The sequence below is a fragment of the Pelodiscus sinensis genome, chromosome 1 (assembly GCF_052426305.1).
Source record: "Pelodiscus sinensis isolate ZL-2025 chromosome 1, ASM5242630v1, whole genome shotgun sequence".
NCBI lineage: Eukaryota > Metazoa > Chordata > Testudines > Trionychidae > Pelodiscus > Pelodiscus sinensis.
Window position 1 is genome coordinate 156,185,789 of NC_143052.1, and position 13,941 is coordinate 156,199,729.

Sequence of the window (13,941 nt, forward strand, 5' to 3'; positions counted from 1 at the left end):
CAACTGTGTTTTAAAATTTATCTTGAACACTTCTTCCTATATTGTAAATGGGGAAAACAAAGTGTTGTAATTAGGCATGATTGTGGTAGGATGGATGCTAGAAGGGAGGAAGGAGGGAAAAGGGCAAGGTGAGCTGTTAGAATCTGCTATCTCTAAGTATTTTAAGTGTTATTTATTGGTTTCTGGCTGACACTATTCTGCTATTGTAAATGTAGAGGAGAAGTAATCCCTTTTCCTTAGGCTCTCAGAGCCAGATTTTCAATGGTATTTGGGAACCTACAGGGATTTTCAAAACCATCAAGATGCTTAAACCCTATTGAAAACAAAGTGTGTCAGGCACCTAGATGCTTTCATTATCCCAGTAGGCACTTAAATTCCATTAAAAATGTGGCCCTTAAGTTCCAAGTCCCTATTCCCCTAAACAGTATCTACTGCCCACATCTTCAATCCTATATATAATCCCTTTGACGCTAATGGGCCTACACTGAGAATAGTTACATGGGATAATGTATGTATTCAGTATTGAACCCCAAAGCGACAAAACACAGAAAACAATTTCAAATATGCATAGCAATATAAATTAGGCCTGCTCCCCAGAGATGCTGAGCATGAACAGTGAAAGTTGAACAGTATAACACCACTGGGAAAAAAAGTGAACATCATTCTGGGGTGTATTAGCAGGAGTGTTGTAAGCAAGACATGAACATTAATCCTTCCGCTCTAATCTACACACATTAGGCCTCAACTATGTCTACTTCTCAGTGCCACATTTCAGGAAAGATGTGCACAAATTGAATAAAGCACAGAAAAAAAAAGCAACAAAAAATTTTAAAAGTCTAGAAAAACATGACCTATGAGCAATATTCCCTATATTTTTCCATGTATATGTGGAATAAATTTTATTATGTGCACTGAGGCATGTGTTGATGTGCACCATCAGAAGCAACAAATTATGCTGGCTGAAGGCACTCTGCTAATCAGCTGGGTGGTATTTGAACCTCTCCAGGATAGACACCCAAGTGACACAAGCACACATTGTCTATTAGGGAGGACTGAAAAAAACTAGGCTTGTTTAGTCTGGTGAAGAGAAAACTGAGAAAAGACATGATAACTGTTTTCAAGCACAAAAAAGATTATTACAAGGACAAGGGAGAAAACTGTTTCCCTATAAGCTCTGAGGCTAGGACAAGAAACAATGGGTTTACATTGCAGCAAGGTTAGTGGTGGGTCAAGTTGAACATTAGAAAAAAAATTCCTGTCAAGGTGGCTAAGCACTGGAATAAATGTCCTAGGGAAGTTGTAAAATCTCACTCATTGGAGTCTTCTGAGAGCAAGTTAGACTAATACCTGTCAGGGACAGTTTAGGTCAGTGGTTTTCAAACTTTTTGTATTGGTGACCCTTTTTACACAGCAAGCCTTTGAATATGACCCACCCGTATAAATTTTAAAAAATAGGGTTGGGTATATAATTTAATGAGAGTTCGGGGTTATCAGCCCCCTGGAGCTGACAGTTCAAGACCTCCATGTAACCACCTTGTGACCCACTGAAGGGATTAAGAACTCCTTGTTTCTCCACTAAAAGCAGAAAGTATTTACAGCAAAATAGATTCTTAGTTTGACGTTTACTGGAGTGTTTTCATTTATTTTATTTTTACACGCACAATTAGAAGCCAAAGGACAATCGATATACAGAAGAAGTTACTCATCTTATGCAATAAACCAGAGTTCTTCAAGATGTGGGTCTATATGGGTGTTCTACTTAAGGTGCACGCACACCCCATATGTCCTTGAGCAAAGATTTTTCAGTGGCAGTGCCCATTCGGCCCACACCTACACTCTATGCATCCTCATGCCCCATATTGTGGATATTTAGAGCTATCGGGGCAAGCTGCTCTAGGTTTCTTCTCTACCACAAAGTCTGGCAAAGGAAACTCAGAAGCAGAGGCACTTGCTCTGACCCTCCCTCAAGGCTCGCTCCTTCCCACCCCCAAACACCTCAGCACCTCTCACCTGCTATTCATTCCCTTCTGCCCTCTCCTGCCTTTGGGCAGTGAAGGATGAGTGGTAGGGGTCTCCAGTTCAACAGCTGATGAAGGGTAGTCCTACTCAATAGCTGATCATGATGCAAGGCCAGCGGCTGAACAGTTGATTGGTGACCAATCCCAGGGCTGCCAGAGCAGCAGCCCTGGTAAGCGCCAGGGTTGCTCTGTGGGTACATGAGCTCCTCTGGGTGCATGAGTCAGAAACTATGCTCAGAAGCAGAGAAGAAGAGGAGCTATGCAAATTTCAGAGATTGGGACATCCTTGAGTAATGTCATAGAAGTAGACTGACATCTTGCAGAATGGTCTAGCAGTCTAGAAGGAGGCTGAATGCTGACAGACTTGTAACACTAGATAATACACACATCAACAGATCCACTCCAAGAATCTTAGTGGAGAGATTGTAGATCATTTGGATTTTTCCACAACTCAACAGATTCTGGAGAGACTAGCTGAGTGGTTTGGTTGTGTCCAGATAGAAGAGTAATGCTCTCTGGACATTGAAAACATCTAAGACAGCTTGAATATCTTGTGTGATGTGGCTGTGGGGAAAAAATAGCTTAATCTGAAAGTCAGAAGACGTTAAAAATAAAAATTTAGGATACGGTCATAGTGAAACTTTTTCCATAATAAAAGCATGGAAGTGATCTGCCATTAAATCTCCCTAGTTCCCTAACCTTTGGGAAGAAGTGATGGCCATCAAGAAAATCATTTTCATGGATAAGTGAAACAACAAACATGTATCTTAAGGGTTAAAAGGGCATTTTATAATGCAATTAAGGATAAAAGTCAAGAGCCTTATTGGAGAAGGTTTCCTAATCTGTGGGAAAAGATTTCTCTCTGTCTTTTGAGAAACCTTGATATTTTGGGTGAGCAAAAATTTAAACACCATCCACAGATGAATAAAAGGCTGCTATGGCAGACAAAGGAATCTTGGAAGAATTAGTAACAAGACTTGATTGTTTAAATTCCTTCAGGTAGTAGTACAGAATGGTAGAAAATGGAGAGAGAACAGGAGAAACTTGTCGACAGGTGCAACAATGGTGAAATCTCTTCCATTGGAAGGTGAGTGCTTGGTATAAATGCTTTTCTGCTATAGAACAATACCTATTGAACAGGAAATCTCTATTATTAAGAACCTCCTAAGAAACACTTGGAATTATAGAAATTTCAGTTTGAGATGGTGTCTGACTGGCCTCAGGGGCAACAAGGCAGCAATTGATCAGCAGTGTCAGTGGTGAACAGGAAGTGAGTTGAATTACATACACCAAATCTGTCTCAACCAAGCCAGTGCAAACAGAATGGTCTTGCCTTTGTCCTCCTTGATTTTATTCGGTACTTTCAAGAGCAATGGTCTTGGTGGGTATGCATAAAGATGGACCTTGACCCACGAAATAAGGAATTGAGTCTAGAATTCCCCTTTTAAGCAATATTTTTCATCTTTTGGTTGATAGCAGTGGCAGAGAGATCCATTTCTGGAACCCTCCCAGGTTAGAAATATGCAGTTGAAGACATGTGAGGTCAACTCCCCTTTGTAATTCTGGGAGAAGTGCCTACTGATGTCATTGGTTGTGGTATTCTGTTTACCCAGGAGGTAAGATGATGAGATGACTCTTTGGCTGGCTCTGCTCCAATTTCAGAATTGTATTGCTTCATCACAAAGTGAAGAAGAGTGTGTCCTTCCCTGACAATTAATGTAGAAGACCCAGGCCATGTTATCAAGGTCACGATCTTGACAAATTTAGCTTTGATCAGTAGAAGGAACCGAGTACAATCATTTCTGACTGCTCTCAATACTAGAAGGTTGATGTGAAGTAGTTGCTCTTGAGGAGAAATTTGCCTGGAAAGGTGTGTGATCCTAGATGTGTTCCCCAAACCAAAAGGGATGGATCTGATGTTACAACAATAGTGGGAGAGTATGTTGAATGAACGAGACTCCCTCACAGATTTTGGAGGAGTCCTTCCACCCACAATCCAGAACCAGCAAGAAACAGAAAATTGCTTGTCTAGACTATATATTCATTATAGAAACTGTCCTGTGCCATCCCCGGAAGCACTAGAGATATAACCTTGTATATTGGGTGTGACGGTGCAGGGCTGCCATGCACTCCAACCTGGAAAGGGGAGACAGCAGCGTGGCCAGGAATGCGGAGCACAAGCCGCGAACATGGCGCAGGCGCCGGAGGCCGAGCTGGCACCTTGGAGTGACGTCAGGGGCTAGCAACAGGGCGAGGGCATCATCATGCCCCCCCGGAAGCAGAGGAGGGTCCGGGGGAGGGAGGAGGCCACAGGACCCACGCCGGCAGACACTCCAGCAAGCCCCGCAGGGGGAGGGAGGGACGCTGGCGCAATGGGTGGGGCTGAGGATAAAGGAGGAAGAGGGGAAGGAGAAGGGGGGAGAAAGAAACCTGTCAGGCAGACAGGTGAGTGCCAGCAGGAGACCGGTCAGGAGAAAGTGACCCTGGGTAGGGCTGATTGGACACCCGAGATTTGGTGCGTTTAGGGGAAACACCCCACCAACTGAGACGGGGAGGATTCTCCGTCCTTAGGGCCCTGGGGAGGGATCTGGAGAGAGGGTGGGCCCAGGTTCCCCTTCTGCAGCTGGGGAGCTGAGCCGGCCGTGTGTCACGCTGTAGTGCAAGTAGATCAGGGGGAGGTCCCCCAGGTTACACCAGGTGGGCGCGAATATACTTGTAATTACTAAAAACTGTGCGGAGGATCATGTGGGTTATTATGTGAGCGATTACATAGGGCTATAAAAGTACAAGCTGACACACATCCTAATCGCTGGAGACAATTTACCGCTAAGGTTTGAGGATGTACATGAATTACTGAAATACGATTTTTTAGGTTCACAAGTCTGTTGATAGTTAAGTAAGCCCTGGCACTCCGAGAAGCTCCTACATACTCTATCCATTGACTTGAGGTCAAAGTGGACTTCTCAAGGTGGAGACAAAAATCTATACTATCAAACAGAGACCTTGTTGTTGTCAATAAAACCTATTGGTAAGACAGCCCTGAGTAAGCAAAAATCAAGGTAAGAGAAGACAATTATTCTAAATTAACGTAAGTGGGCAGCCACAACCACAATAATTACCAAGAACACCCTTTAGCACAGAAGCTGATAGGAGCACATGGTACTGTGATCATGGGTAACTGTAAAACAAAAAAAACCTGTTGTCAGAAAGGTGAACTCAGACATAGGATACATTTGCTAATGGTGGAGAGTTGCAAACGGAACTTCAGAATCTAAAGAATTATGGATGCTGTTATCACCATCCTTAATTTCTGTAGTTTCCTGCAGTTGTTTAGACACCTGAGATCTAATATTGGTTTCCATCCCCAATTCTTACTAAGGACCACAAAATATTTGGAATAAAAATCTTTTCCCCTACACTGAACTGGAACTGCATCACCCCTTAGCATATAAAAATAAGTGACTTCCTGTCTCAGAAACTGATCACACGCTAGGTCCTCGAAAAAGGGAATAGAAAGGAGGGATAGGATGTTATGCCTGCCAAAATCCCATTTGTCAGATGTTATTCTCTCTCATGCATGTTGGAAATTGGAAAGACAATATCAGAAGTGGGGGGAAGAGAGTGGAATAATGCAGCTGTAGATTCCTGTAGAGTAGGTGACAAAGCCATCATAAGTAGCATTTGGAAGAAAAAGGTGTCTGAGATCAGGTAGCTGTTGGAGTCTATAGCTGCTGCTTCTTCTACCTAGGACTCTTGTGTGGTTGTTTCAGTAGATCCCATGAAAACAGAGAAATGAATCAGTTAAGATCTCTGAGGGATCTGAGTTCCACTAGATTTTCTTTTAGTTGCAGGTATATAAATCTAAGTGTGGGCCTCAAATCCTTCAAAGAGTGACATGACTAGTCAGTAGACTTAGAGAGCACATTGACACCATCAAAAGATGGTCCCTGATAATACTCTACACTTCTCTAGGGAAGTCAGCCAACTGGAGCCAAGATGCTCATTGCATCATGATTGTAGGGCAAATGGACTAGGTTGCAGTATCAGCTGCATTCCAAGAGTCCGGCAATGATGTTTTCACTAAGAAACTACCTTATTTATGATATCCTTAAATTGCTTATGATGCAACTCTGATCATTCCTTCGCATAGCTGTTGAGTTTATTGTAATTCATACATATATATTATGAGGTCGGCACTTGGTGGTTAGTGATTCTGAATCGCAATATTGCTGAAGAATAACTCTTGTGTCCAAAGAGATCAGTTGCTTTTTGTCCTTGTTGTAAGGGAAAGACTTCTTACAGTGTTTTCTACTGTGCTCTTTAACCACTTCCATGACAAAGGATTTCTGTGTCAGATGTGAAAATAAAAACGTATAGGCTGGAGCAAATTATTTTTGTTGGCATGCTTCAAGTAGGGATGTTACATCTACAGTCTGCCAGATAGTCTTAGAAATCTGTAGTAAAACCTCATTCACAGTAAGGGCCACATATGCAGAAGGCAAAGTTTATAAAACATCCAGGAGCTTATGATGAATATCCCACACCTCTTCCAAACTAATCTGAAGAGAATCAGTGATGTGTTTCATCAGCTCCTGAAACTGACTAAAATCATCTGGCATTGAAGGAGGTGGAGGCCTTTCAACCTCATTTGGTGAAGAGGAAGAGATGTGTGCGTGTGTGAGGAGTTACCTGTCAGCTCTTGCTTCCTGGTCCTCAAAGACTTCCTCTAATGGATCACATTTTTTCAGGTGGTAGTGAAGGATGAGAAGAATGGATGCTCCCTCCAAGAGAGGCTTAGTATCCTTGAGAGTTGTTGGTGATATAGGGCTCAGCGATCCAAATAAGGCCACTGTGGGGGCCTATAAGACTTAGGAGACATTCATCGTTGGTAACACCAAGTAAACGGGTTGAGATCATCTGCTCCCAACAACCTTTATTGCGGTTAGAAAGTAGCGGCTGAGTAAACAGGAGATCCCTGAACTGAGTTTTGAGTGTCAGAAGAATCATCCTCAACATATTCCAAAGGAGGTTATAACTGTTCACCCTTGATGGTCTATGTCAGTGGAGCAGGAAGTCTAAATGAAAAATGTGGAGTCAGGGACCCAAAAGATCTCAGTGTGGATAACAGTATGGTACTGATAAGTAATGGAGACTCCAGTTCATCTAACACAAAAAGATCCCTTGAATAATTGAACTTTTGCAGTATTCATGGTACATGAGTGAGAGCAGAACAAAATTCTACAAAGGCTGTTGTTGGTAACAAAATAGAAATCTATCTAGAATCTATCTATCCAGTGTTGTAAGAACCAAACAGTTCAAAAGCCCATACTCTGACTCAGGCGGTACCAATGTAGTGATACAGGATACTAGTATATTTTATGAAGCCACAGAAGAGTCTGATGGTGCAGAATTCTTTGACATGGAATGTCTTCTAAAATGGATATGACCACCAAATGCTGATGAATTCTTCAGTACTAAATCCAGCTTAGTGGAAGAGTTATTTTTAGGATATCTTTTAGGAGTCTTGGACAATCTCATAATAATCACTGAGAACCTCAACAGTCTTCCCACTGGAACCTAAGGTTTCTGGAACATTCTTTTACATTGATGACCAAGACATTTTGGTAGGAGACTCATCAATCCTGCTTCTCTTGTGGTACCCACAGTCTTACTGTCACAGGCTCTTGGTACCATTGTCTCTCTTAAGATTCGTCTGTACATCTGGGTATAGTGCTTGGGTTATCCAGAAGTGCAGAGTTTGTTTCAAAAGTCATAAAATACATAATCAGCAATAACCCAAATTTAGGTGAATAAATGTAACAATAATTCAAGTATATTATTCATTAAAAGTTACACAGAGTTGGTTTTGGAAAGCAATTATATCAATGAGTGAATAAGTAAAGATTATCCCTCAGTGGCTGAGAATTTAGGGCAGATTGTCCTTTAGAAAACACAATCCATTAGGAAAGTATATGAGTTACTTTCCCAATCGAGCTTCTCGTTCACACTCCAGATCATCCCTCCTGGTATTGTCAACATGTTCCAGATAAATGGTCTTGACCACCCAATGGCATCTGACACCACAAGTTGCCACATCAGCAGAGTGTAGTGTTTGCTGATTATACATTCTCTTATCATTCACTTGTTATTGGGGTCCGATGTGCCCAGGGCCCTGATACTCAGGGCATGTGTTTAAACTGCATAGCCACTAGTTCTCAAGATGTAGGCCAGAGTGGTGTATTTCTCCAGCTTTTGAGATTGGCCCCATGGAAGACTGAGGTCCTGTCCTCAAAGGGCACTGGGACCATGATGATCATCTTGCCGTCCTCTTTGGAGGTGACAACCTCCACTTGAAATTGGCTATCTATTCCAGGGATGGTGGAGTTCATGGCAACCTTCCCCAGAGACGGCAGGATGGCTCTGACCAGTCAATTTTGGATGGCATTGTATCACAGCTGCCAGGCTATTGAGTGGGGCTACCAGCTACACATGATGTAGGGTAATGTCTCGTTGACATAGCTACATTCCCTGCGTTACTTGTCCTGATTCTCGTTTCAGAGGGCTCTGTTCAGAGGGATGCAGTTCAACCGGCCCAGTAGATGAATGGCCAGTCAGCAAACTGAATGAAGCTGCTCCCGGGGAGGAAGTAGTTGCTGGTACTTGCACATCACCTCAAATGCCTTTCCCTCTTTGGGCTTCTGTTCCAGGTTTTCCACATACTGGCAGCAAGTGGCATGCTTCAGGGTCCTCTCCAGCCTGGCTCCAGCTTCTGGAATGATGATGGTGGACTCTGTGTTCTTCACCTGTGGCACTAGGACTCCAAGCTCCTGGTTTTCCTTACACTACGTGCAGCAGCAGCTGATATGCTTCTCTAGTTGCATCATGTTGCGGGCATGAGTCCAGGGTGAAGCAAAGTCTCCTGTCACTGCAAAATTCACCTTCCAGGGAGGCACCTAGGTAGGTGGCGACATCCTTGGTTGGAAGGGGTCCTAGCAATTTGCAGATTGATGGCATCCTGCTTACCATTCATATTGTCAGAGCACATCAGAAGGCATAGGGCATGACTAATCATGGCAGTATTGCACAGATCAACCATTGGAGGGACACTGCTTGCCTCCTGGGGAATAAACATCCACTTTTTCACTAACTGACTGATGGCATTGTCCACCTTGATGGAAGCTACTTTCACCATGGCAGACCTCATTAGGACAAACAAAATATAGGGGATCTTCTGCCATAGCACCAGTAGGGAGGAGTCGATCCTGGCCATGTCTCATAGGATCTCTGCAATGGTATCCTTGGGTGTCTGCTGGACATGGAAAGCCATGGGCGTGCCAAGATGTTTTTATGCTTGCCCATCCTTATATAATGTTTGTGAAAAGTGAATTAAAGGAGGCTGTAAAAGTTTGCAAAGCAAACCTGTGGTTTTTATTTAAACAAATTTTTGCATAAAACATTTGAGTGCAGATTTTGACTTACTTTCTTTTTCAGTATAAAATGAAAACTATTGTGCCACAGATGTTCATATAATCAGCTGTGCAATTACTCATCAATTAAGATTTATTTCATTAAAAATAAAAATGTATTTTGAAACTTACAGGACCATCAACTTTTCACAGATTTGTTTTTTGTTGGGAATTTGCATAGTTCAGTAAAATAAGATTTGGAATAAAAGTCCTAGGTTGGCAGCTCAACTTCTGCCTAGGTCAACAGAGAATCATTACTATTTACAGCTGTTCATTATAAAACAGCCATAACACTATCTCTCTACTTTACAGTGGTATGGCGCAGATAAATTAGTTAATTTTTGTAAAGGTTAAACATTACAGTAATGAGAGCCATTAAAAAGCTATAAAAGCCATGAAGAACTATAAAAAAAATCTCCTCTGTGTTCAGAATTTACATGGTGTGCACCAAGTCTTGTTGCCACACATTAAAGAAAGGGAATCAAAATAAATATTGAACTGCTGCCTCCATTTACTGACTTGCTGTTTTTTCATCAGAAAATTTGTTCTCTCTGTGAGAATCTGTCTAAAGCACATTAGGTCATATATGTAAATGCACTTTGCAATGTCTCTTGACTTGGTCAAATTGCAGTAAGTTTTCACCAGAGCACTGAAAGGAAGCTTCAGTAAAGGGAGAATTACTTGTGAATTAGAATTCAACTTTATTATTACTATTACTACTACAATTTGTAATGTGATAGTGCCTAAGAGCGCCAGTCACAGACCAGGACCTGGTTGTATTAGGTACTGTACAAACACAGAACAAAACCACAGTCCCTGCCCAACCAATTAGAAATCAGTAAGTATAAAGAGGTGTGAAAATATTCAGACTAGGAGCCTGTTCTTGCTCATGCTGAAATAAACAGTGAAATTTCCATTAATGGCAACTGAAGGAAGATTGGCTCCAATCAACAGTGCAGCCATGCATGGACAATACTTAAAAGTGCACCAGTTTCATCATGGTTCCAATTATGCTGACTTGCAACTTGTTCTGTAGTTGAGAGCTTGAATTGAAAATGTTTCAATTAGGCAGACAACAGGTTTTTAAGTAGTATTTCAAGTTTTACAGATTCCTAAGAAAAATTGCTATAGATTTATTCACATGACTGACTACCCAACATGCCAAGAAACTGATCTGTAACAGATTACTTTAAAAGAATAAAAGAAAGTTTGCTGACAAATCAAGTATTTGTAATACAAGGAAATACTGCTAAGTACTTACTAGACAGAATGGTTTTGTGATTGAAAATCTTGCTCCAAATCCCATCTTCTGTGTTGTCTTTCACTCCAAATTCATATAGTGTGTTGGGCTTCAGATTATCCACCACTGTCTCTGTAGTTGGACAAAGCTGAAAACCCCATTTCTTGTTTTTATCCTTTTCCCTGTAGCGAACTGTATAAAATCTGTTCAAAAGGAATGAAAGAAATTTTCTTCACAATGAGGAAACCCATTCAAAAGAATGTTCTCTTAAAAGAATGTTTTCCCCTCTTTCAAAGACAGACAGACACAAAGAAAGAGAGAATAAATGAATGAATTTGGGATATGAGAAAGTTTCAGTTGAGGGTTTCTAGACAAAGTAGTATGAAAATTCTTGCAAAATACCTGAAATATTTTCTATATAAAAGACCAATTTTCTTGTTCTTTCCAGACTCTTGGAGTTACCAAAATAGCACAAGTTGCTAGTAAAGCCACTATCTTCCCAGCTGGGGCAGAATCATTTTAGCCAGTTTCTATGTAAACACCCTCCTCACCTTGCAGCTACCAGCAGAGGGAGGTGTGTTGGGAGTGGGAGTGAGTGTAGCAAGAGTGTTTGGGCTTGTCTACACTTACCAGGAGATCATCACTGTGGAGATCAAGCTCCTAGAGATCAATTTAGAGGGTATAGACAAGACCTGCTAAATTGACTGCTGATCACACCTCCATCAACTCTGGTACTCGAATGGGTCACAAGGAGTAAGGGAATGTCAACAGGAGAGTTTCTCCTGTCAACCTCTCGCAGTGGAACACCGCAAAAAAATTGACCTAAGATACATAATCTTCAGCTAGGCTATTCACGTAGCTGGGGTTGTGAATCTTAGGTCAATTTTCTCTCTTAGTGTAGACGTGACCTTTATGTATGTAACTATTCTCCTCTTTTGGACCAACCCCTTTGCTTGCCACAGTATTCATCCTCTGTGGTGCTCTCTAACACAGCCCAGAGCACTACTGATCCCTGGAATTAAGGAGGCATAAACAACTCCTTGCAATCCCTCTCTCCTGCACAAGAAAATGCTGAGAGCAGCAGAGAATCTGGTCCTACATATTTCTAAGAAAGATAAAGTGCAGTAAATCAAGATTTAGGCTTACATTTTTTCATACAAGAATTCAAGAGTTTTAATGTAAAGCTCAATATTTTTATTGCACACTTTTACAAATAGGAAAACTGAGGCATTACCTTCTGCAGTCTAAAATCTAGTATTTAGGGAGGAATGTAGGAGGGACTTTAAAATTAATAACATGGACCAGTAGTATTTGCCTGACTCACCCCCAACCACATCCACCATCTTCAAAAATGATGACTGTAAAGTTAATGAGTCACCATAACATCAACTATTAAGAATATGGAACAAAACTTCCATAGTTTGCCTCAGCATCTCATGCTTAATACACATACTATGTTACTGCCAAGGTTTGTGAGGGAATGCAAAGATATTTGGCAGCATCATAACTGAAGTACTGCTGAAACTTGTTAGACATAGCATAAAATAAATAAGTTTAATTTCCTCATCTGTCTAACATTTTCATCAACAGGAAAGACATACATTCTGTCCAGTGGTATTTTTCTTCACTTGAAAAATGACTTCAGAAGGAACTTAAGGACATATTAAAATATTTTTCCTACATGACAAAGAATCATTTAGAAATCACTAAACATAAGAAAAAAATTCAAATCTGTCTCTTTTATTTGATTAAGGAGCTTCAATGCATACATTGTGTATGAACAACGGTGGGAGGAAGATAACAGGAAGAAAGGCACCTTTGGAAAACTATTCAAATTGTTCTTTAATCCATTGCAAAAGTCTAAAGTAATTATATCCTGGTTAATTTAATTTCATGGGCCTAATATAACAAAGCCAGGGCAGAGGCCATCCATACTGCGGTATTAGACCTAGAGATAAATCAGAGTCCAAGAAAGGGGTCAGATGCCGGTCTGAGGGAGTCCTTGAGGAGCAGAAGCTTTAACCTCAGCTCACTGCCTTTGTGGGTCCTTGCTTTAAGTTTATTGCAGTGCACACATTTTTGAAGTACATGGGACTCCCCCAAACGGTGTATGCGTTGTGTGTATGGCCAGCTGAAATGGGGATGGCTTCTCAACACGAGGACCACCACTTTTATCCTGGGGAGCCAGGCATAGCGGTGAGCTGAGATCAACAGAGGTTTGGATTTTTTTGGTTTTTAAATAATTGAAGAAAAACAAATCCAGGTTAAGAAAAGAAAGAAGTAACAAGTAAAAATGCATATACAGGCAGTCCCTGGGTTACATGGATCCAACTTACATCGGATCCCTACTTACAAACGGGGTGAGGCAACCCCGCACTAGCTGCTTCCCCCCAGCAGACCAGGGAGACGCGGAGCGGCTTTTCTCAGCAGACACCTCAGCTTGAGAATAAAGGACTGAGGGAAGTGAGGTGTGGGAGAATAAAACTGAGCTCTAGAGAAATGTTTGGCTAGAGTTTCCCCCACAATATGTACCAGTTCCGACTTACATACAAATTCAACTTAAGAACAAACCTACAGTCCCTATCCTGTACGTAACCCGGGGACTGCCTGTAAACCATGTGGCGAGAGGAAGGATAGTGGGACTGCTGCACTCCCTCTCTAGCTGGGGACGGCAGAGAAGGAACTGAGCGGATCTGTGCCACGTATGCACTATTCAACCAATGACAGCTTGTGAGGCAGGCAGTGCATGCGCGCAGCCTGTGTAGGTAGTGGTGTCAAAATCTCCAATCAAAGGCCCTGGGAGCACCCACAGTGACATCTTTCGAAGAAGTATTGTCATGGTCAGTTGACAGCTAATTGATGCACAGAGCTCAATAACAAAATGTGCAGGGTAAAGGAAAAAACACACAGATGAGGAGTAAGCAGCAGCATCTTAACTCAGGTTTGTGGTTTCCAAGGCCAAAAGGGACCATTGTGAACATCTAATCTGACCTCCAATATAAAACAGGACATAACATCCTCCCCAAAATAATTCCTTTTGAACTAGAATGTATCTTTTGAAAAAAAATCCCATCTTGATTTAATAACTGAAGTTACTCAAAGTGGTCTTCCTCTATACAGATGTTTAAAAATCCATGAAGCAATTATTATTAAAATTCCCAACAGCAGGATGATATTCTGCCCAATGAAAAATGCACATAATTCCTAGGTTATGTCT

General features: G+C 41.6%; 1 protein-coding gene and 1 pseudogene across 40 annotated transcripts in view; both read right to left on the reverse strand.

The window, feature by feature from the left end:
- Positions 1 to 13,941, reverse strand: part of ABI3BP (ABI family member 3 binding protein) — a 320,664-nt gene that overhangs the window by 180,945 nt on the left and 125,778 nt on the right. For all 40 annotated transcript variants that reach the window (XM_075907457.2, XM_089772857.1, XM_075907515.2 and 37 more), the window contains exon 5: positions 10,746 to 10,927. In XM_075907457.2, the coding sequence (XP_075763572.2) occupies positions 10,746 to 10,927 (182 nt within the window). The remainder of the gene's footprint in view (positions 1 to 10,745; positions 10,928 to 13,941) is intronic.
- On the reverse strand, positions 5,267 to 10,690 carry LOC149525658 (uncharacterized; annotated as a pseudogene).